Consider the following 26,224-nt stretch of genomic DNA (forward strand, 5'->3'; position numbering starts at 1 on the left):
CTGAATATTTTAAATATAACTAAATGTTTCCAAAGCAGCAACCGTCATTTTATAAATAATATTCCTGACATCACAATACTGAGTGAAGTGTAGTTTTTATCAGTCACTGTAAGTCTGTCCTCTGTCCTCTGTCCTCCTGTCCTCTGTCCTCTGTCCTCCAGTCCTTCAGGTTATTATCACTTCGTTTGTGTCGCGGCCGCTCGGCTGTTCACTGACTTCACTCCGTGTCGTGTGGGTGAGTGTGTGTTTGTGGAGGAGGTCGGCCTCGGCACATAGTGCAGGAACGAGGCTGCAGGATGATAATAAGATAAATCAAAATGTTAAAAAGAACAGATAAAATTAGGGCTGGGCGATACGGCAAAAAATATGATGATAATTTTCCCAGTATTGATCGTAATCAAGATTTCTCACGATATGTAATTTGATGATGCTTTGGGTTTGAAAAGTGTCCTGATGACGTCTGACACCTGGAGAAACCAAATGATTTTCCAGCTTCCCGCAGCGCTCGTTGTAAAGCTGCGGCAGAGCGGTTTGAGAGAAATATTTCCTGCCTGAGAGCTCGACCTGCAGTCTAACTCTTTAATTCATTTCTTGACCCCGTCTGTCTCCACGGGGCTCAGGGCATCATGTCTTTGGCTAGAAAGTATGACACAGCGTCTGTTATATCTCTGCTCCTTGTGCATCGCTTCTCATGTGGGGTCACGGCGGAGGAAGAGGACACTATTGATTGGTGTTTTAGTACCGCCTTGCTAGCCCCGCCCACATCAGCAGAGGTGCCAGGACGCTGAACACTTGTTGGTGGACTTACTGCAGTTTTGGTGGATTTTCATGCTCTCAGTGTCGTCACTGGGACGCCACCTTCTCAGGTGATGGAAAAGATGTGTTGTGTTTCCTGTCCTGGTTGGCACCAACCATATTTTGCAGACCATCTTTGTGTCGTCACCTTTCAAGTAGCCAAACCACGTCCAGATTATTGACACTGTGTGACCTTTTTTATCCACGGTTTGGTTGAAGCTCTTCTTCAGCTTCACCGCCGCTTTGCTCCTCACTTACACTCATTTTCCCCTCTTTTCATTGTGTCCATGCTGTTTCACTTTGTTCTCACCTTGGTACAAACTCTGCAGTAAAAAATGGCCATGTACAATGACACACAGCCCCAACACTGCAGACTGACTGACAGCTGTCTGCTAACTTCTGCTGTTTGGATTTATCTAGGTCTGTCCATATCGAGGAAAAACAACTTTAGTTTAACATTGTCGTAAACATACATTTTTGTTGCGATCCCGTTTCAAGATCGTGTTACGGCCCAGCCCTAAATAAAAGAACCGATGATGTCGGAGCTTATCAGTACTGCTTTGATAATTTAACCCTGGGGCTTGTTTAATACCAGGTTTTGGTGCCCATCAGAAGTTTTCAGCCGGAATAGTCCCACGAAAAATGGTTGTTTTTTTACCAAGACACTGCTGCGTTTCCTGTGGAGGTAGTGCTCCCAAAACAGAGTATTTCAAGCAAAACTGTGAACTTCTCCCAACCATAACGAGGTGGTTTTTGTTTCCTAAACCCAACCACGCACTAACCACAGTGCTTTTGAAATGTAAAGTTTAATAATGTATCTGGGGTTTGCAACGATGTACGTCAACACTTTTTCTGGCCATCGAGTTGCAGTGCTGTTTAAAGGTTTTAGGAACTAACTCAAATTCCATCTTGTGTCTCTACTCACAGATTGAGAAGTGATGCAGTGACAGCAGATGATGTCTACAGACGCTCTGAAAGAAAAACAAGGATCTGGGTTTCCTCTGCAAAGCCTACGAGTCGTCTTGGATCCAGTTCCTGAAAGAGACGGCGGGTTCCCTCAACAGTTTTGGGGTTTGGATATCAACATGGACGGCATTGAACACTACATCTGGGAGCGCCGCATCCACCATGGGGTCAGGTACCAGAAGAGCGCAGTCCCGTTCCCAGACTCTGTTGAAATCGGTTTGGAGTTCAACGCGGCCCTGGAGAGGAAGGACAAGTTAGATATGTGTCTGCTGACAAACAGCGTGATGCTGGAGCTTTGTGAATTTGCCAAAACGGTGACTAGGTCCGAGATGTATTTCTTGTTTGAAATACTGGAGTTCAACTTTGACCTTGGTATGGACACGGTCGATGAATGGCAGTGTTACGACTTAACAAAACGCGTTCACACTAAAATAAGGATGCTGAGGGATCAAATCAAGTTTAAACCTCATAGATGGCTAGAAACTTTTCTACTGCCACCCCTGAGCATTCCAGTAGCATCCGCTGGGTCAGAGCAGTCTGAACGCTACTACCCTAAAAGAAACACTGTCGTGGATAGTTCAGTCCTCACTGGAGGCAGCAAGAACAGCGAGTCTGCAGAACATCAGGATATGGAGAGTAGCACAGCTGCAATAGTTATAAAGAAACAAGGAGGAGTCCGATTAAAATCAACAGCTGATGCTTACCCTCACTGTAAAGACCTCGGTGTGACTCTGGTTGTTCGACCAGACAATGCACCCAAAGAGAAGCTGGACCCAAATCTGATAACCAACGGCGTGATGATGGAACTACTTGACTTTTCCAGAGTGCTCTGTGGAACCCACACTGGGATAGTTTGCGACTTGGTCAAGCAAAACTTTGGTTATGAGTTGGTAAGAACTCTGTTCCGTGTTCAAGTAGCCAGGCTGATGGAGAGGAAGTACGCCTGCCAAACACCCGAGGACAAGAGCGCTTTCCGAAAGGAGGTTTTTCAAGTCCAGCTGAACAAACGGGAACAGAAGCCTAAAAAGAGAAAAGACCCTGACACAGATTACCAAGAACTGGAAGAACCAACAATGGCCAGTAATAAAAGAGAGATGCTGAGGCTCGAGGACGATGATGCAAAAGACATCTGTCAGGAGAGCGACCTGTCATACATGTGTCCAGTTGATTTTGAGGCAGAAATGCAGTCAGGTTCAGATGCCGAACCAGAGAACGTGAAGTTTGAGAGTTCTAAGCCCGAAACAAAGTTTTCTCTGGATGTAAAGGAGGAAGAGGAGGAAGTTTTCGTCTCCCCACGGCAGCCTGAAATGAACGTCCACAACCCTTATTTGTTTGAGGTATGTCCAAAGGACACAACTCTAAAAGAAATCGGGAATCTGTTTTCTGAAGACAAAAATGAAGACATGGATGTAAAAACATATAAACAGAAGCTGTGGATCAGACGTGCCCCTCGCTCAAAGGAAATCCTGAAGTCTAGTAGAGTGAACGACATGTTTGCCCAATGCAGAGCGAGAGCTTTAGATTTCAATATCGGCTCAGGCAGCAAACAAAATGTGGATCTGCAACTTTTCACCAACCAGGTGTTGTATGAAGTTTATAAATTTGCACTTGCAATGACAAAGAGTTCACGCAATTTCTTATTCGATATACTGGGCAACAACTTTAACCTTTTCTTCCACAATGAAGTGCATCAGCGCAATTTTACGTCTTACATGTTTGTGAAAGAAAAGATCCTCCAGAACCACCCTGACAGATGGAAAATGGAGTTCCTCAGCAGCCCCTTTCATTTACCTGAAGTTTACAACATGGTTGATGTGACCAGTGATTTTCAAACTAGACAGGAAGCTGAGACAGAGCAGCAAACAAACGGGGATTCACAGCCCTCGGATTCAAGCCAGCAGGAAGATATGGAGCCACATCCGTTTTGCAAAAAGTTTGGCCTCAACCTTTGGTCAACAGAAGAACGTTTGGCGAGCCAAAAGCTTGATTTGACGGTCCTGACCTCAGGCGCCGTGCTGGAAATATTCGCCTTCATCAGAGAGCTGTGTGGATCGCTCAGGGAGCTAGTTAACGACATCCTCGAGCACAACTTTGATCTCGATCTGCAAAGTGGATTGACAGAGGCCTCACAGGTGATCCAGAGATGGTACTCCACCCAGAAGAGCTTGATGAGAAAGTACACCTCATCACCAAAGGTAAGCAGATGGTTTAAAATGGTTGTCCCACTGAATGGTCACTTGCTGCTTGATCCAGAACCACAAACTGCCAACAGCCTGGAGGATCTGGATTCAGAAGACTCAAAGCCAGAAATGGAGGCTTTAGACAGAGATGAGGAGATAGAAGAGAAAAAAGTCATCCGCTATCACTTCTGCGAAGAAATCGGATTGGATCTTGATGTCAACTCTAAACCAGGCAAAACAAAACTCGACTTGGGAGTGCTGACGAGAGGAGTCCTCTTGGAGATGCACCAGTATGTGGAACGAAACTGCAGCCGATATGTTCCCGCTCTGTACGAGATTCTGGAGTACAACTTTGATCTGAGCCCTCAGGGCCATCGGAGGGTGGAGTTCGCCTGGTCCATCGCGGCGCAGGTCATCGCCATCGCAGGTAAAAACGGCAGAAATGGAGAATACCTGAACAAAGTGATAGAGTTGCCTTTCGAGGTGTCCGAGTCCTCGCAGATCGTCTGCAAAGAGGAGCCGGAGGACGGCTTCGGTGAGCTGGACCTTAACGATAACAACGACATTGTGTTTGTCAGAGAACTGAAGCCTGTTGACATAGAAGTGGAGATAGATTAGAGTCGATATTCTCTAATAGAGGGCTGCAGGGGTGACCTTTATTTGTGGGACAAACCGGAAGTTAGCGTCACCTTGGTTTCCGCAACAAAAAGTCAGTGGAATTGTTTCTTTGGGTTATTGCAGAAAATAAGATCTGTGATGAACAAAAGTTTATGATACTTGTTTGTTTTGTTCAGCAAGATAATCTCCACAAACACCACTAGGATGATTGAAGCAGAAATGCAGTCACAGAAGTACAAAGCTGGTGTTAGACTATAAACGAACTACACTAGACGTTAGCGTCACCACCACAACAAGGCTGTAAAACTGTATGATGATGTTCTGTGTCTCATTGGGCCACTTGTTAGCAACCGCCTTTTTGAAGACACATAAAAGCTTCAAAATTCGTGAATGAGGTATTTACTGATGAACTTTATGTTAGAGAACAAAATGTCAAAGTCTTGTGTTAATCACCGACCTTTTTTTAGATATCTAACCAAAAACACGTTGACTTCAAGACGAGGCAACAGGAGGTGCAGAAACGCTAACTAATTTTTGTGATTTAGGACACATGCAGCACTCTATTGTTAATGAGTCATTTGCTTTGTGAAATACCATAAAATTGTTTCCTAAAACCCAAGATGACGTCCTCACATCACTCATTTAGTGTAAAACCTGAAGACGTTCAGTTTACAGTCACATGTGACAAAGAGGAGCAGCAAATATCGTCATGTTAGAAGCCACAACTTGTTTAATATTTCTGCTTGAAAAATATTCAGTTGAAAACAGATGCCCATTATTTGTCTGTCAGTCAATCAAGTCATTGCTTCAGCAATAAAAAACAGCACAAACTACAGCAATTGAAAGTTGAATCAACACTATACAGTATGTAGCCTTCACAGAGGTTGGATTTATTGCAGTTAGGGTTGCCACGGTACGATAACAGCCTCAGAAGATATTGTGGTTTCATGGTGTCAGTCAGAATGAGCCTTAAAGGAAAGAAAACAGACGGGTTGTGTTTGGTTGAACAGACGTTTTATTATTGTAATTGAAAGTTGAAAACAGATTGTTATGATGGAAGTTTGTGTAAAACTCTCCCCTTTGGAAAAAAACTCAAAGAAGAGATTCAGTCTCCAGTTGCATTTTTTTTCCCAGTATCATACGTTAGCAAATGGACACTGTAGGATAACCCTCAGTTTTCATATCATGGTGTAGCTCGTTATCGGTATATCGTTGGAACCCTAATTGCAATACTGTATTCAGCTGCGTTGGTTTGAGCCAGATGAACCTGGTGACACACTGACAGCTGAATGTGATCATCATGTTTGGACCTTTACTTTTAATGGTTAATATTCTGGAGAGTGTCCACTGGGGCTGGCTTCGTCTCAAACCTCCCATTGTCTGTGATCACCTGTGTTGTTTTAATTCAGCCAAACTCACAATATAGTTTTTTCTACTGTACTTTTATTTTCTGTTTGTGGAACCAGTACAATAAAGGGATTTGATCGCAGCTCGTGAATGGTAACTGCTGCCATGCCGGGATTTGGTTTTACGATTAGGACTCGACATCTGACATCATCAACATCAGTGGAGGTTATTAAAGAAGAACTGCTGTATGATGGGATGTGTCTGACTGAAATGGACCGAGTGTATGTTCAAATGTCCGACCTCACGTGGCGGAGGTATTGATGAGGACCAAAGAAAGTCCAGTGTGACGCAGTTTGGACGAGTGTCTCTCGGGAAATCTGTTGGCAGGAACGTTGAACACCAAACAGTCGGCCCGTTCTACTTTGAAACAGTGGACTATTGAATGACCTGTAAACATACATGTGGATGAAACATGTTTCAGCCTTGGATTTACATTTTGTTTTTATTATGTTCTGTTGTTGGGAATTAAAGTGTCTTTAATCTTCATTCTGTCTGTGTCAGATTTATTTCAGCTCACAGTTACAACACAGCACCTTTAAAATGTTCAGAGTCAAATATTCAACATTTTCAGCCTGGTCTCACTCCAAAGTCTTGAAGCGTCAGGGCCGTGGACACTGTCCCGCCATGGGGCAGCAACCAAAGTTGAGATGGTGAAAGAGTGGGTGGATGGGTCCAACAAACATCGACTTTCACCCAGGAGGCTGGTGTTTACTTCCTGTAAGATTGTAAAGTTAAACCCTGTTCTTTATTCCTAAACCCAACCACGTGTGTGTGTGTTGGCTAAACCCAACCACGTGTGTGTGTTGGCTAAACGTAACCACGTGTGTGTTGCTGAAGGAAAAAAACATCAGTTGGTGGTGTTTCACCAACGTAGTGCTTTTATTTTGAAAGAGACTGTATCAAACTGTGCATTTCCTGTGAAAACAGAAGTGTATTTTGAAAACAGACAATGCATGTAACAGGCTGAAGTTGACACGGCGTCCCAGAACGTCAACAACCAACACACCCAGGGTACCTTGGACGTCATATGTGGACGTGGAAAGTCCATGACCAAACGTGGACATGTGACGAGGTCACAGGGAGGATGATGATGGCGTTTTACAGAATGTTTTGTTCCTTAAACTCGACGTCCGGTGGGAAAAAAATATTTCTATTACATAGTTTTAGGCAGAAATGGAGTCTTAAAAGTTTACTTTTATTTAAAATTAAAAAAAATTTAAATGTGCCTCCATGTTAAGAATAATTTAACTCATTTTTAATGCCCATCAACTGTTTAAAAAATGTTCTAAAATCAGTCTTTCTGTTATTCTCGTACAGTGATGCTGTTTTTGTTGCCTGGTTTCTAGATACAGACACTCATTTCTGTATTTTTTTTTTTTTTTTAAACAGGCTGAAATATTTTCACTGCACTGCAAACTAACTTTTTTAGGACTGAATTTTGATGTTTATAAGATTGAATACAGGGTCAAAGACGTGAGTCCGGGATGGTAGACTGATACTGCATTTCATTCCTGACTGATACTAATCTGAATAAACAGCATGTCTCAATGAACACAAGTATTTATTTAGAGTGCTCAGATTATTTACAGAAGTAAAAGTGCCCATACAACAACAGAACAACACTTCATTTGAAGTAAAGGTCCTGCGTTTAAAATCTCACCAAAGCAAAAGTCCAGAAGGATTTCTTCTCTGATAGTATCATAGTAACAGTGTATCTGCTGCTGACGGACGTGCTCTGGAGTTGTACTTACAGTCGTCAGATATGTTGAATTTATTGTGCAGATCAGAGTGTTTCAACCTGATGTAATAAAATAAAAACTGTTAATCAAACACAAAATTATTAGAAGCTGCCGTGTGTCGTCACAATAATCAAACTCCTCCCAGCAGATTATTGTAATTGATGACATCACTAATACTTAATGTTTAAACTATTATAAAACTAAGACGTCAATTTGCATTTAAATGATTAGTTTGAATGAGTAGAATTAATTGAACAAGACTTTAATTGGCTCATAAAATGAACACTTACATTTCATCAGTGTGTGTACAGTGATTTTTAAATAGGCGTCCCATCATGCTCTCTGTCGGAGTCCTGCAGGTGATTAAACAGGTGTCACTAATGATCTCATCAGAAAACATGAACCAGATGGTTTTATTAAATAAACCTGAGGTGTGTGTTTCTGTTCAGTTTCCAGCAGATGGCGCCGGAGTCGTCCCAATCATCTGATGGGAACTCAGCACGATTTATTTTCCTGAGTTTCCATGACAATAGTCTGATCAATAAAACACTGGTGTTTGGATTCATTAATCACAAAGTGCCAAAACACAGTTTGCAAAGTCAAATATTTCAGTACCTTAAATTCAGTGCTGTTCAACTGTCAGTGTTCACAGGGCGTCTGCAGGTCAGTTTTCAATTTGGTTAAAAGCATTAAATTAGAGTGATTGATAGCTGCAGACGCCCTGACATTAAAGCCCATATGTGGCTCAGCAGGGGCGGAGCACCAGATCCAGGGCCGCTGCGCTGCCTGTGTGGGAGACAGAGCTGTGAGTGTTTGTGTGTGAGGTGGATCATCACTATTGGTAGTTGCAGTCTGATGTGTGACACTGAGACAGCGTCTGCATGCAGGAGACCGATGGGTTTATAAGAAGACATTTCATGTGCAAGACGTGTATGACGAGGACAAAGGTGTCTCTGTCTCCGTCCCTCCCTCGGCCTCTCTGTTGATGTAGAAATAAGATTAAAATATTTAAATCATTTCCAACACTAGATTCATCTGAAAGGCCGACAGATGGAAAACGACTTTTTAACTCCGCCCACAAAGATTGATCCTTTTACAGTTACAGTTCAGCGTCCCGAGCTGCAAACCTTTGACCCTCTGTAGCTCCTGTGCTGTGTGCACAAAGATAACGTACAGCCCTGCTGTTTATTGATGTCATTTCTCATGTACATGTTGTGCAGCTGTTTATTTTTTATGGTCAGTTTTTATAAAAGTGCTCCTGACGTCTCTAACGTGGCTTTGACCTGTAACTGAAAACGTGTGTCACCGTTCAGCCTGAAAATACAGATATGAATTTTTCGTCCATATCACTCAGCCCTGCTGTGAAAGTGCACCTTCATGGGGGAACAGAAAAGGTTTGTCTCAGGTGAGTCAGTACAATAAACAAACCAGAGAGGACGTCAGAGGAGACGCCTGCGCACCGATGTGACTCGGCTAGAGAGACACAGAAATGTCCACAGATGGATCGATGCAAAAGAGTCGACTTATTTATTTTCTGTGTTTTTAGACATCCGGGTGCAAAAAAGAGTAAAAACAGCAGCAAATGTTTCAGTCTATCATCAGTGCTCGAACACTGTTTGAGCACACAACTGTTTTCACTCTTTATCTCTTTTGTGCACGGATGTCTGAAATAAATCGACTGTTGTTGCGTCGACCTCAGTCTGTGGACATTTCTGTGTCTCTCTGGCTCAGTCACATCCGTGTGCAGGCGTCTCCTCTGCGTCCATCTGTAGATCAATGTGATGTTTTTCTGTATGTGTTTGCAGCCTCTCAGGACACTTGATGCTTCGAAGGCTGATTGCTACAGCAAACGTTTTTTTCCTGGAGGGTCTCTTACATTAGTGGGTGAGTCACTTTAGCAAACTCATCAATTAATTATTTTTAACTGATTAAGCAGTTCATTTAACGCCTCTTATCTGAGTCCAGCTCGCTGTGATTGATTCATTATGTTATTAGGAATAATTATAGGCCTTATTGTCCCCTCTGGTTTCCCATCATTCTTTGGCTGATACGATGGTTGAATAGGATGTTTTTATTGTACTGTACGTGATATGAAAATGGTTTTATAATTTAATGCCGTCACAGAATCATATCAGTCACCTGAGGAATTTTACTGCACAACAAATACTTTTGATACTTTAAGTACATTTTACTGACGATGCTTTTGCACTCATGAAGGACTTTGTCTGTAGGACTTTTACTTGTAGTGGAGGATTTTTACACTGTTGTATTAGTACTTTTAATACTTGTGCTTATGACACCAGAAACTGCCATCGTAGTTCCACTTGACTTAAGCGCAGCGTTCGATACAGTGGATCACAACATTCTAATAAAACACCTCCAGTTTGGTGTCGACATCAGTGGCACTGCATCACACTGCTTCACTTCCTGCCTCAAAACCAGCTTCTCTGTCCGCACAGGAAACCACTCCTCTTCTTCAGCCACTCCTTCCTGTGGGGTCCCCCTAGGCTCCATCTTAGGTCCTGGTCTCTTTTCATTGTACATGCTTTCTCTCGGCCAAATTATTAAGCAATACAACATCTCTTCCTCTCCTGTGCTGACGACACAGAGCTGTGTCTCCCTCTCAAACCTTACGGCAAGCCCAATTCTGTGAGTCCATCATCATCCTCACTGTGACCTCGTCACACGTCCACGTTTGGTCATGGACTTTCCACGTCCACATATGACGTCCAAGGTACCCTGGGTGTGTTGGTTGTTGACGTTCTGGGACGCCGTGTCAACTTCAGCCTGTTACATGAATTGTCTGTTTTCAAAATACACTTCTGTTTTCACAGGAAATGTACAGTTTGCATACAGTCTCTTTCAAAATAAAAGCACTACGTCGGTACAACACTGTAAATTAACATATTTTTCCTTCAACAACACACAAAGAACAGGGTTTGGCTTTACAGTCTTAAAGGAAGTGAACACCGGCCTCCTGGATGAAATTCCTGCCCGCCCTATTCAGACTTTTGCCACCTTGACTTTTGCAGGTGTCCCACCACATTTCCCCCTGATGCTACCAGGCACTGTTAAACGATAATGGCGACCGGCTGTGTATCACACCGACATTAAAAGATGGCTTATATCGTCAGTGTCTGACGCTGCAAGTCACTGCCCGAGTGACAAATTTTGGTGGCTTCGGGGTGAGACCAGGTTGGCCTGTCTTGTAAACGGCCTCGAGGACATAACGGACGTCCTTCAGCTGATTGAGGGTGGATAAGAAGTCTTCCTTTTTGACCCCCCGACTCCATCGAAGGGATTTCTGAGCAGCTCAACCGCCTCTCCCACTATCTTAAACCCTGTGTCAAAAATCTTGGCGTGATATTTGACTCTGCCTTTTAAGTTTGAAAAATTACCACAGTAGTAAAAGCCAGAGTCACCCCAACTCTCATCTTCTCCCGTTTGGACGACTGTAACTTTCTCTACGCCGTTATCAGTCAGTCCTTTCTGTCCCGCCATCAGCTGGTTCAGAATGCCGCGGCCAGGCTGCTCACAGGTATCACACCTGAGTTAACGTCTCTCCACTGGCTGCCTGTAAAGTTCAGGATTGATTCAAAGGCTCTCCTGTTTAACAGTGTGCAGACCTCCTGACCTCTTATTCTACACCAAGGTCCCTCAGGTCAGCTGATCTGGGGCTCCCATCTGTCCCACGCTCCAGATTCAAGCTGAGGGGTGACTATCTTTACTGTGTCTGTGGAACAGCCGCCACTGACTCGTCTAAGTCCAGGCTCAAAACCTAACTTCAGGCTGCTGTCAGCCCTAGAGCGGTCTCCTCTGGTCTGAATCAGGGACTCATGTTGTTCCAAAGTTGTATAATTGCCTAGAGTTGGTTGGTGTTCTCACGGCAGCATTTACAAGAGGACCAGATCAAATGCCTTGTGTGAGAAAGCTGCTCTTGATTGGTCAGAATTTCCATGTGGGAAAAATCCAGGAAGTAAAGCAAACGTTGAAGAAGAGTACACTTGCAAGATAAATGTGACACTTTCTAATGTCACAATGGAGGGACAACTACGCAGGTTGATTTTAGCGCTGCTCATCGTGGACTATATTGCTGTCATTGTTCATTTTAGTCAAAGCATACAGTTTGAAAACGAGGCAAACGCGGCTCCAACTAGAAAACAATGTTTTGATGCATTGGATGTGCTGAATGTGCATATTAAGGCAGTACAGGAGGAGGTGCACATTAATAATCCTCCAGGACTGTAACATGCTCATGTTTAACCCAAACAATGTGTCATGTGACTGCAGTTGCTTCACATCCAGGTCGCAACACCTTCTCACCACAAACCAACCGCACCAGAGTTCCTTTGGAACCGGACTGAGACCACCTCTTCAAGAAGGTCTCGGTCCGGTTGTTTTGCTGTGTTCACACCTGCACAAACGCACCGCACTGAGGGGACAAATACACTGCAGTTAGATTAAACCGAACCAAACAGGTGTGAGAGTCATGAGCGTCAGAGTTCACCTGACGAGGATTCATCTGACGTCTGTCTGTGTCTCTGAGTGTCGGAGCTGTGTACCTGACAGTTGTTTCCTCTCGTGTGTTGTTTTGTTTTTAACTGTTGAGTGAGTTTGAGACGTGTGAAGGATCTGAAATCTTCCATCAGTTTGACAAACTGTTTTTTTTACAGTCACCTCTGTTATTTTTGTGTTTCACACTCAGCTGTGGACGTGAGGCGACGTGTTCCCAGTCCTACCAGCTGGTTTCTCTGTGATGGATCTCATGTTTCCTCACAGTTTATTCTGAGGAAGGAGAAGAGAGGACATTACTGTCTTTCTTCCTCTCCATCTTTAACTCAGTCTGTTTTACAGACAGGACGTTACCTTCAGCAGCAGGACCAAAGCCTCCAAACACAGGAGTGTGTGAGCGAGGACTCAGAGTAAAGACCTGCCGCCGGCTGTGAGTCAGCCTCAGAGTGACAGAGCGCTGCCTCTGTTATCCCTCGTCACACTCCTCTTTAACACTCACACAGAAATGACTAAACTCTGCAGAGGAGCTGCAGCCAGACGGAAACAAGGAGCAGAGAAATTATAAAGACAAACATTTGTTTTAATCCACGTTTTGAATCTGCACATTTAAAATCCTGAACTGAAATAAAAAATCTGGTTTTCTTAAATGAATATCCTCACTGTGGCGCCTGCTGCACTTCCTCTGGCTTTATTTCCTGCATGGGAACACAGCTGTCAGCCTCCGTTACATTCCTCCACTGCACCTAAAAATAATGAAGAAGAAGAAGAAGTTTCACAGGTTGAATGTCCCTGTCTTCTTCCTGTAGGAGGAGGCAGCACTGAAAGAGTTACTGCTGGTTTGTACCACAGAGGCTCATCACTGCCAACAGTTTCATGACACAGCAGAGTTTATAAAGTAAACTATACAAGTGGTGTGATAAATAATGGGCAACTTTACAGCTTCACTAATCTTAACTCATTATGTCGAGATACTTTGTAATTACTCTGACATGCTGAGTCATTAGTTTGATATGCTGAATCATTGTTTCCAGAGACAGAAGTCATTTTGATACGTTTGTCATTTTTGGATAGTAATTCAATGTTTTTAGAAACGTTCTTATTTTGTGATGCTGTCAGTATGTATGAGACACTAAGTCATTGTTTCTAAATAAGTACGTTTTTTGGGGGGAAACATTCTCATCAATTTGAGGGGAACAGCCCATTGGTCCGACCATATTAAACTCATTGTTCCGAAGTCCATTCCGAAATCATCATGATGCCCTGTGGTTAAGGTCTGGTTAGGTTTAGGCACAAAAACCACTTGGTTAGGGTCAGGAAAAGATCATGGTGTGGGTTAAAATGAAAAAGAAAGTGACAAACACATAAGCCGTGAGCCTGCTCCGCCTCAAGCAGGTCGCGGCGCACCATATGCCCGCCACGAGCCGATCAGCACCGCGGACAGTCGGACTAATGGGATGTCGAACCAATGACATGGATCCCATTTTGAGACACTAACTGTACGTTCACACCAGAAGCTTCCGAAGAGGCAAAGTCTCTCGCTGCGACCCAAGAAGCACGAGTGTCAAAAATATGTGTGGCAGCTCTGGTCGCTCATCTCGTCAATCATTGAACGTTTGATCGTCCTAGTCAATTTAAAGGAGCTGCAAAGCGACTTCTAGCTTTAAAGCAGCGTAGTTGCTGCTTGTTGTTGTCCAGTCAGAAAGCTCATAGTTGGCCTACAGAAAGTTGTTTGGTCAATGAAAACAGAAAACATATGTCGTTCCATTCAAACCAAGCAAGGAAGACTTCTACCTCTATTACGAACACTACACACTTTAAAACTCACCAGACCAGCCAACTACCTCTGCGCCGCGGTCCCAAGCCTCATTCTTTTTATTTTGTTCTCTGTAACCGAACAGTGACACATTATAAAGGACTGAGTGGGCGCCAACGCAAGTAACAAACTTCTCGATATCCTCGATATCCACTGTGGGAACAAAAGTCAAGTCAAATTTATTTATAAAGCACATTTAAAAACAGCCCAAGTTGACCAAAGTGCTGTACCTACAGTTAAAAATGATTCAAAGAGATACAAGTGAAGTAAAATAATAAACATAGATCAAGGCACAAATAAACACATAGGCAACATCAGGAGGACTCTAAAGCTTTAGTAAACAGGAACGTTTTTAGCCTTGATTTAAAGAGTCGATGGAGGGGGCAAGTCTGACAGAGGGGGGGTGCTGTTCCAGAGTCTGGGGGCTGCGACCGCAAAGGCACGGTCACCCCTGAGTTTAAAATGAGTGCGTGGAACAGTGAAAGCCCGAGGTTAGCCGATTTTTGCGATGGTGCGAAGTTGAAAAAAACTGGCTTTGACTACTGAGTTGACCTGTTTATCAAACTGGAGTGCAGAATTGAAAATGACACCGAGGTTTTTGACGTGAGGTTTGATAAGAGTGGACAGGTTGCCAAGACTGTTGGATATCAGGTTGATGTTGTCAGAGGGGCCAGAGACAATGATTTTGGATTTAGCTTCATTTAGCTGAAGGAAGTTTACTGCCATCCAGGACTTTATTTCACTGATGCAGTTGACGATGTTGGTGAGTTTGGATTGGTCGTTTGGTTTGAGGGGAAGATAGAGCTGGGTGTCATCAGCATAGCAGTGGAAAGAGATGTCATATTCCTGAATGATGTGACCATCTGTAGGAACCAAAGTTACATGGTTGTTCTCTGGGACCCACTTCATCGATGCACGTCAGCATTCCCACTGGTTGTCGCAGAACCGCGTCAGAGCTCATTAACATAAAGTTAAACGAGTTTTAACTCCCCTCCGGAGCCGCTCCGGTCACTTTGGTTGCCCAAGTCGCCGAGCTCTCATTGAAAATGAATGACTTCCATTTTGGAGGGGAGTCAGTTTAGATACCGAGTCTGCATTTGGAGTTCAGTCATTTTTTGACGTAGTAAGTTGTTTTCCTCAAGAGGATGAATCCTGTCGACTGTTGTCCTGGAATTCCACATGATGATATTTTTGAAGTGAAAACATGAACGCAGGATTTAAACAGAGTATTTCTGCACTGTGTGTGGTACGGATAAAGATCTGAGTACTTCATGGTGAGTTCAGGGAACGTCCCTGAGCCGACACACCCTCCTGATTCTAAAGTGCAGTTGGTGTTTTCTTTACTGACTGACTGTGAACGCCTCACACAGGTGCAGGAGAAACAAACCTCCATATTCAGCACATTTTTATTGTCACACAGGAAGTAAATAAATCCTGGAGACGTCCTGGTTCTAATGACACGACCTCACCTGACCTGTATGACCACAGGTGATGAGTCCACTGCAGTGTGTGTGTGTGTGTGTGTGTGTGTGTGTGTGTGTGTGTGTGTGTTATTACTGCAGAGACATATTTAGTATCTGCAGTACAAACTGACACACAGAGCACTCAACTCCCCAGGCTGCGACACACTCAGTCCCCAGAGTGCCTCATCTGCACTGACATATGGGACACACACACACACACACTCATTTTCACCCTGATTCATAATCTGCTCAGAGACTCACTGCTGAGCTCCAACATAATCCAGTGGGACCAATGTCTGTCACCGCAGCACGTCCACGTACTTAAAAAAACCTTTATTGACACAGAGCTCTGATTGGCTGCTACCTGCATGTGGAGCTCATGGGATTTAAAATTCACTCAGTCACATCTGCGTCTCACATTTACAAACCAAACCTGCAGAATTATCTCCACGAGCTTTATTGGCAACAACCTCCAAACCAGAGAGAGAGCTGCGTGAATCTGCCTCCAACATGTCAAAGCTTTAATTCCTCCTGGATAGTTACTGACTCAGAGCAGAGCGCATGTGGAAGAGATAACACACTCTGGTGTTCAGTTATTTGTGTTTCTATTTTACAGATAACTAGTATGGACACAAATGTTCATGTTTTTTTTTGTTAATTTAATAAAAGCAGCAACACCACAGTTTAAAAACACAAGTATGAGTCCTGCGTTGACATGTTTACTACAAGTACACAAGTTTTATCAACAAGATTTATGAACATTTCCTTTTTTATTTACATCAAATTGTGTTTGTTTGGCTTCAGATGGCGTCATCTCAACATCATTTTTATTTCGGATATCTCTGGATTTCTCTCCGGTGTCCGCTGTTTTCCTGCCACCACGATGCGTGTGCAGCTGCTGTGACGCCCAATCAAAATTGGTGCGTTGGCTGTTTCTATGACATCATAAACGACACATGAAAGTGTGGAGGCAGTGACGTTTGCATCGTTTGAAACAGACGCATCGCTTTTCATACGTAAAGGGGGAATAAATGAGCCTGTGACTCTGTCACTCATCACATGCACAGTAATCATTAATTAATTAATGAACTAGTCCATACTCATTGGTAGCTGTGTCACCTTCTACCTATGCCAGTCCTCAATGCCTATGTGCAGTTTCACATAGATTGACCACGTCAGTGAGGAGACAGGGACACACACACACACACACACACACACACACACACACACAGAGTTTTCATCATATAGTAAGATGATTTGTCGATACACACAGCTCTTCAGGTTTGAGAAGCTGGAGACATTTTTTGTCCATCAATTACTGTATACCAAATAAAGCCTAAATATGATCATATTGATTCTTTATTATTGCATGTTTGAGCTTCATCTTGTAGCTGGTCGTTGGATTTTAAGTATTTGATAGATTGTAGTTAATCTGCGGTGATGCATCAGTTTATAATCTGATGGTCGCTCTGTGTGTTAAATCTTAAACCATGTATGATAACCAGCAGCTGTGCAGTAACATTTCCTCTGTGATGTGGTGAAGTGCAGACGTATAAAGAAGGATGGAACAGTGTAAGTGCTGCGGTCACACACGAGACATGAAAGGCTTCATCTCCTCCCTGAGCGTCTGTAAGGAGGTCAGGAGTCAGACAGTAAACCATCAGAGAGCAGCTCCACAGAAACAAAGACACAGCTGAGTCGAATGTTTTTCATCCGACGCTCCGACTCATTAAATCTGTATGTTACTGTCCCCGGGCTGCTAGTTACCGTGGTTACGCACAGTTGGCTGATGTTTTCCCTCCGTTGTAATCGAAGTTTGCCGGCTTTGTTGTTGTCGTTGAAACGGAGCTGCAGGGTGAAACGAAGGAAACCCTTCATCTGAGGATCACTGTTAAAGGAGCAGTGTGATGTTAGCTGCTGTAGATCATGTGAGGTGCAGGAGGTGTTAGCTTAGCTTAGCTTAGCACAATGACTTGGAGCAGGGGGAAACCGTTAGCCTTTAGCTCTGTCACCAACACGTCCTCACTGTGACCTCGTCACATGTCCACGTTTGGTCATGGACTTTCCACGTCCACATATGACGTCCAAGGTACCCTGGGTGTGTTGGTTGTTGACGTTCTGGGACGCCGTGTCAACTTCAGCCTGTTACATGCATTGTCTGTTTTCAACATACACTTCTGTTTTCACAGGAAATGTACAGTTTCTGCTTGTTAGATGTGTACAGTCTTTTCAAAATAAACTCATTTTCATTTATTTCCACGTGACACAAAATCACCTGGTTAGGTTTAAAAAAACAAACAAAACACGGTGGTTTGGCTCAACATTCAAACAGGAAGTGAACACCGGCCTCCTGGTTGAAAGTCTGCTGTTTGTTGGACTCATCCACCTCACTGCCCCCCCCACAGGGACTTTCCAGGTCCTTAAATGACATCACCGTCTGGCGGCATTTATAAGTGATGGTACCCAGCGTGACAGCGTGACACACCGCCATGAAAGGATTATTTTTTTGTCAGCTGCTGACATGAAAATCAATGACCAAGTGAAGATGTTTCAGAGCGAGACGTTAGTGTGAACAAGAGGCCCAAACGTCAAGGAAAGTGTCTGTTTACACAAATACGTGGACACACACAGAGAGGGCCTTAGTGTGGACCAGTGTGACATGGCGCACCAGTTCACCTCAGTATAAACCAGTTTGAATCTGCTTGGACAAGTTTAGTTTATGGATCGAGCAATAAAACCCTTTCCAACAAAACAACTGCGTCTATGCAGGTTGTTTTTTAAATGTGCAAAAGCTCACTAAGAAGCAGCGATGGATGCCCCTCTGTGTCGTCACGGACAGGTCAGTGAACAGTAGAAAGCAACATGGACGCCAGGGAAAATGTTCCCGTGGTTACTTCTTTATATCTCGCACTTATTCAGTCTTTCTTTTAAACTCGGTGCAAAGTTATTTCAGTGTTTGAGCACTGCTTGGACGGAGGCGGACGGTATTCTGTGGCAATGAGTCGAATCATCGCACCAGAGAAGGGGCGAAAATGAGAGCGTCCACCTGGCGTGGTGTGACATCACTGCTGGTCAGAGCTGACACAGCTGCAGAGTCATTTGCCCCAGTTATGCTTTAACTTTAAAACAGAAGCCAGATGTGAGATGATGATGATGATGATGATTATGATGGCAGGTGATGAAGGATGTAAAGTCTGATGTTTCTGTGAGCAGCCAATCAGCAGCAGGAACTTCCTGGGTCCAGACCTTTAAATCCGCCCACTGCTCCGACTCTGAGTTGACAGTTCTGTCTGAACGGAACAGGAAGCTGTTGTCATGGAGACAGAGTTTGGGCTGTGTGTGTGTCAGTTTTATTTTTTCATTTGTGTTTACGTTTTTCATTTTTCATTTTCCTCTCCTTGCCTCCCCTCCTCTCATACTACCTCCTTTCCTTTCCTTTCTTGTTTCCTCCGCTCATCTCCTCAGATCCAGGTTTCTCACCTTTTGACAAATAAAAGTTATCGAGGGTGAAAAGTTCCTGAAATATCAATAAATAAATGCATAAATCTATGTAATGTAAATAAATAAAAGTTGACAGTTAAACAACATAAATAAAAACATTTCTTAAAATTTATTCCCACATTTATATAAAACTACATTTATTTCATTCTGTATTTAAATGTCTTTATGTTTATGTAATATTTATGGATTTAATTATTTATATCTGTATTTATTTTAGGATTTATTTATTAATTGTTTTGTTCATTGATGAGTTACTTTATTTATTCCTGTGTGTGTTTATTTCACCATTTATTTATTTATACTTCAATTAATTCATTGTTAGAGAAAATAAAAATAAAAACAAGAAGAACAAATGTGCAGTAACAATATGAAAAAATATTTTAAATATATATGTGTTGAAACGAGAGCTGAACAGTTTGAGCACAAATATTATTTATGATAAATCCTGATAGACTGTGACTTTTTGAACAAATATTTAATTTCACAGAGAAACAAAAATAGGATTTAAAAAATAAATATGTCTTCAGTTATTTAATGTGCCTGATAATAATAATAATAACAACAACAACAACCATAATAATAATAATAATAATAGTAAATAACACTGACAGAGCTGCTGAGTTTATTTTGCGTCAGAGTTTCTCGTCAAGAGCTGAAACCAAATGATGGTGTTTTTTAGCAGCGTTAGGTTGTTCCCATATTCCTCTGTGTGTGTGTGTGTGTGTGTGTGTGTGTGTGTGTGTGTGTGTGTGTGTGTGAGTGCTTGATGGTTGGAGGGATGTTGAATGATGCGGAAAGCAAATGTGCTCTGGGAACAAAAACACACCACAACACACACCAGGGGAATAAAGAGTGTGTGAGGTCGGGGGGGAATACAGTGTGTTGGAAAGTTGAAAGATTTCCCTGTGGAAGACCACACACACACACACACACACACACACACACTGGTGAGTCGGAGGTTCTGTGATTTTCCAACACAGGACGGATCCTGACTTCACTTACGACTCCATCGCAGACAAAAACCATCCAATCAAAACGCTGCGTTTGATCAGTCGTCCAGTTTGTGTTTTGTTTGTTTTCATTGCAGTTGTTGACGATCTTTGACATGAATGTTCTTCAAGTCTGTACATTTGTCTTTCAAGTGAGACCAGAGGCTGTTGATGTACGTCTTTAGACATTATTTTGTTAATAATTCTCAGTTCCATAATTATTCAACTCGACGGGCCAAAAATCTTCATCTACCGTTGCATCAAACATCCTGTGGTCAACTTTCTATCAATTACTGTGGAGTTATTATGTGAAATAACTGTGTACATTTAATGCATTCATCTGTGGAGCTTTATCCCTGTCTTTATTCAAGAGAGTGGTCTGTGGTCCATGTTGCTCACACTCAGATACCATGTTGCTGACACTCAGATACCATGTTGCTCACACTCACATACCATGTTGCTCACACTCAGATACCATGTTGCTCACACTCACAAACCATGTTGCTGACACTCAGATACCATGTTGCTCACACTCACAAACCATGTTGCTGACACTCAGATACCATGTTGCTCACACTCAGATACCATGTTGCTGACACTCAGATACCATGTTGCTCACACTCACAAACCATGTTGCTGACACTCAGATACCATGTTGCTCACACTCACAAACCATGTTGCTCACACTCACAAACCATGTTGCTCACACTCAGATACCATGTTGCTCACACTCACAAACCATGTTGCTCACACTCAGATACCATGTTGCTCACACTCACAAACCATGTTGCTCACACTCAGATACCATGTTGCTCACACTCACAAACCATGTTGCTCACACTCAGATACCATGTTGCTCACACTCACAAACCATGTTGCTCACACTCAGATACCATGTTGCTCACACTCACAAACCATGTTGCTCACACTCAGATACCATGTTGCTCACACTCAGATACCATGTTGCTCACACTCACAAACCATGTTGCTCACACTCAGATACCATGTTGCTCACACTCAGATACCATGTTGCTCACACTCACAAACCATGTTGCTCACACTCAGATACCATGTTGCTCACACTCAGATACCATGTTGCTCACACTCACAAACCATGTTGCTCACACTCAGATACCATGTTGCTCACACTCACAAACCATGTTGCTCACACTCAGATACCATGTTGCTCACACTCAGATACCATGTTGCTCACACTCAGATACCATGTTGCTCACACTCACAAACCATGTTGCTCACACTCAGATACCATGTTGCTCGCACTCACAAACCATGTTGCTCACACTCACAAACCATGTTGCTCACACTCAGATACCATGTTGCTCGCACTCACAAACCATGTTGCTCACACTCACAAACCATGTTGCTCACACTCAGATACCATGTTGCTCACACTCAGATACCATGTTGCTCACACTCACAAACCATGTTGCTCACACTCAGATACCATGTTGCTCACACTCACAAACCATGTTGCTCACACTCACAAACCATGTTGCTCACACTCAGATACCATGTTGCTCACACTCACATACCATGTTGCTCACACTCAGATACCATGTTGCTGGCACTCAGATACCATGTTGCTCGCACTCAGATACCATGTTGCTCACACTCAGATACCATGTTGCTCACACTCACAAACCATGTTGCTCACACTCAGATACCATGTTGCTCACACTCAGATACCATGTTGCTGGCACTCAGATACCATGTTGCTCACACTCAGATACCATGTTGCTCACACTCACAAACCATGTTGCTCACACTCAGATACCATGTTGCTCACACTCACATACCATGTTGCTCACACTCACATACCATGTTGCTCACACTCAGATACCATGTTGCTGGCACTCAGATACCATGTTGCTCGCACTCAGATACCATGTTGCTCACACTCAGATACCATGTTGCTGACACTCAGATACCATGTTGCTCACACTCAGATACCATGTTGCTGACACTCAGATACCATGTTGCTCACACTCACATACCATGTTGCTCACACTCAGATACCATGTTGCTCGCACTCAGATACCATGTTGCTCACACTCAGATACCATGTTGCTCACACTCAGATACCATGTTGCTGGCACTCAGATACCATGTTGCTGACACTCAGATACCATGTTGCTCACACTCACATACCATGTTGCTCACACTCAGATACCATGTTGCTGGCACTCAGATACCATGTTGCTCACACTCAGATACCATGTTGCTCACACTCAGATACCATGTTGCTCACACTCAGATACCATGTTGCTGGCACTCAGATACCATGTTGCTCACACTCAGATACCATGTTGCTCGCACTCAGATACCATGTTGCTCACACTCAGATACCATGTTGCTCACACTCAGATACCATGTTGCTGGCACTCAGATACCATGTTGCTCACACTCAGATACCATGTTGCTCGCACTCAGATACCATGTTGCTCACACTCAGATACCATGTTGCTCGCACTCAGATACCATGTTGCTCGCACTCAGATACCATGTTGCTCACACTCAGATACCATGTTGCTCGCACTCAGATACCATGTTGCTCACACTCAGATACCATGTTGCTGACACTCAGATACCATGTTGCTCACACTCAGATACCATGTTGCTCGCACTCAGATACCATGTTGCTCACACTCAGATACCATGTTGCTGGCACTCAGATACCATGTTGCTCACACTCAGATACCATGTTGCTCACACTCAGATACCATGTTGCTGGCACTCAGATACCATGTTGCTCACACTCAGATACCATGTTGCTCGCACTCAGATACCATGTTGCTCACACTCAGATACCATGTTGCTCGCACTCAGATACCATGTTGCTGGCACTCAGATACCATGTTGCTCACACTCAGATACCATGTTGCTGGCACTCAGATACCATGTTGCTGACACTCAGATACCATGTTGCTCACACTCAGATACCATGTTGCTCACACTCAGATACCATGTTGCTGGCACTCAGATACCATGTTGCTCTCACTCAGATACCATGTTGCTCACACTCAGATACCATGTTGCTCACACTCAGATACCATGTTGCTGGCACTCAGATACCATGTTGCTCACACTCAGATACCATGTTGCTCACACTCAGATACCATGTTGCTCACACTCAGATACCATGTTGCTCACACTCAGATACCATGTTGCTGGCACTCAGATACCATGTTGCTCACACTCAGATACCATGTTGCTCGCACTCAGATACCATGTTGCTCACACTCAGATACCATGTTGCTCACACTCAGATACCATGTTGCTGGCACTCAGATACCATGTTGCTCACACTCAGATACCATGTTGCTGACACTCAGATACCATGTTGCTCACACTCAGATACCATGTTGCTGACACTCAGATACCATGTTGCTCACACTCAGATACCATGTTGCTCGCACTCAGATACCATGTTGCTCACACTCAGATACCATGTTGCTGGCACTCAGATACCATGTTGCTCACACTCAGATACCATGTTGCTCACACTCAGATACCATGTTGCTGGCACTCAGATACCATGTTGCTCACACTCAGATACCATGTTGCTCGCACTCAGATACCATGTTGCTCACACTCAGATACCATGTTGCTCGCACTCAGATACCATGTTGCTCGCACTCAGATACCATGTTGCTCACACTCAGATACCATGTTGCTCGCACTCAGATACCATGTTGCTCACACTCAGATACCATGTTGCTGACACTCAGATACCATGTTGCTCACACTCAGATACCATGTTGCTCACACTCAGATACCATGTTGCTGGCACTCAGATACCATGTTGCTCACACTCAGATACCATGTTGCTCACACTCAGATACCATGTTGCTGGCACTCAGATACCATGTTGCTCACACTCAGATACCATGTTGCTCACACTCAGATACCATGTTGCTCACACTCAGATACCATGTTGCTCACACTCAGATACCATGTTGCTCACACTCAGATACCATGTTGCTCACACTCAGATACCATGTTGCTGGCACTCAGATACCATGTTGCTCGCACTCAGATACCATGTTGCTCACACTCAGATACCATGTTGCTGACACTCAGATACCATGTTGCTGACACTCAGATACCATGTTGCTCACACTCAGATACCATGTTGCTCACACTCAGATACCATGTTGCTCGCACTCAGATACCATGTTGCTCACACTCAGATACCATGTTGCTGGCACTCAGATACCATGTTGCTGACACTCAGATACCATGTTGCTCACACTCACATACCATGCTGCTCGCACTCAGATACCATGTTGCTCACACTCAGATACCATGTTGCTCACACTCAGATACCATGTTGCTCACACTCAGATACAATGTTGCTCACACTCAGATACAATGTTGCTTGCACTCAGATACCATGTTGCTTGCACTCAGATACCATGTTGCTCGCACTCAGATACCATGTTGCTCACACTCAGATACCATGTTGCTCACACTCAGATACCATGTTGCTCGCACAGATTTCCTGCTCGAGCTTCGGCTTTTCTCCTCGCGCTCAAACTGTTCCTGTGCGCTCGCAGAATTTCTGCTCTCAGATTTCTGCCCTGCACTTGGATTTTTTTGTGTAACAACCCTGTCAGAATCCGCCAACCAATAGAATGCCAGATTTACTGTTGACCAATGAAATGATCCCTTCCTCCTTGTGGGCGCGCTCACTTTAGCTTTAGAGCGTCCCGTCCGGGCGGGTACTCTTTAACCGGGTTCATCCACTCCCACCCTCTTCCCCTGTCGGGAGTTATTTTTCGACAGTCACCGGCTCACTACACATTATCCCTTACATATACACACATATGTATATATATCTATATATATAGATATATATATATATATATAGATAAGCAATATATGTTGCTTTTATACAACAGGTCAACAACAGCTTAAACAGCAGTGCTGAGTGAGGAAATGTTAACAAAAGGTGATGACATAAATTATTTAAGTATGTTATGTAGCTCAGCGGAAAAAAAACAGTTCCCCGGTCTGTTGCCAGGCAACGCAGCACACGCCAGGAACTCACAAGCTACTTTGTGTTTACATTGATCTGCAGCTGTGTAACTTCGTCCAGTTCAAACCTGGATGTTGGACTCAAACACACCTGGAGGTCTGCACACAAGAGTCCTGGCTTTCCTTTTCCTCGTCCTCTCCTGACGACCTCTCAGAATTTAATTCAGATGTAATTTTGGGGAAAATATCCATCTTCTTGGTGTAACGCTGTAGTGTCAGTTTGTGTCAGTGTAGCGAGTGTGACAGCTGGTTAATTATTTATATTTATAACACCTGTATATATATAGATAAGCACATGTATATGTTATACTCTGTATCAGCAGGTCAACAGACAGCACAGCAGTGCTGGTGTATCAAGGAAATGTTAAGGCAGCAAAGAGAGCGTTTGCTCATTGCCAAGACGTCACCGAGACGTCAGCCTTTAATTGAAAATGACCACCACACAACGTTCAAACGATCAATAAAAGAAGCTGCGCTCAGTGGGCGCTCCTTCTATATTAATATTCATATGCTTCGTTAACTACGACCTTTATTCATTTAGGTCAGACTTTTCAAACTGCAAATATTTCACCATTCAATGTGAGAAATCAATGCTAACATTCAAAACTAGCTGACTGTTTCGCGTGTAAGTGTGCACAATGAAGAGACAAAAGTCAGTTTGACAAACTTCATTTTCAAATTTCCACAAACAATAACTGATGGCCAGTCCGCTTCTCCTGGCAAACTTCACCACTGTATTGTTTTTTTAGCATTTCAGCTGTCTTTTAGCCGATTGAAGGCTTTGGGTCCGTCACTCTGCTTCATTTAGTGTTGAAAGGGTTAAATAGATCCAGCGTTTGTAGACTTATTATTAGACTTTTCAAACTGCAAATATTTCACCATTCAATGAGAAATAACAGTGCATTCAAAACTAGCTGACTGTTTAGCCACGAGTAAGTTTGCACAATGAAGAGGACAAAAGTCAGTTTGATAAACTTGCCCATCAAATTTCCACATTAACAACTGATGGCCAGTCCGCTTCTCCTGGCAAACTTCACCACTGTGTTGTTTTTTTAGCATTTCAGCTGTCTTTTAGCCGATTGAAGGCTCAACTGTTAACAGCAGCTCAACAATCAGTCCTTCATCTCGGAAAAACAGTGGTTTCAACACCGCGCTAATACCTGTAGCCACCGAGTCAGTTTGC

General features: G+C 43.4%; 1 protein-coding gene across 2 annotated transcripts in view; it reads left to right on the forward strand.

The window, feature by feature from the left end:
* LOC125898743 (uncharacterized) overlaps window positions 1-6,431 on the forward strand; it is a 233,730-nt gene extending 227,299 nt beyond the window's left edge. For both annotated transcript variants that reach the window (XM_049592669.1, XM_049592670.1), the window contains one exon: window positions 1,723-6,431. In XM_049592669.1, coding sequence (XP_049448626.1) covers window positions 1,749-4,559 — 2,811 coding nt within the window. In that variant the 5' untranslated portion in view covers window positions 1,723-1,748 and the 3' untranslated portion in view covers window positions 4,560-6,431. The remainder of the gene's footprint in view (window positions 1-1,722) is intronic.
* The last annotated feature ends 19,793 nt before the right edge of the window (window positions 6,432-26,224 follow it).

Source organism: Epinephelus fuscoguttatus, linkage group LG12, assembly GCF_011397635.1.
Source record: "Epinephelus fuscoguttatus linkage group LG12, E.fuscoguttatus.final_Chr_v1".
NCBI lineage: Eukaryota > Metazoa > Chordata > Actinopteri > Perciformes > Serranidae > Epinephelus > Epinephelus fuscoguttatus.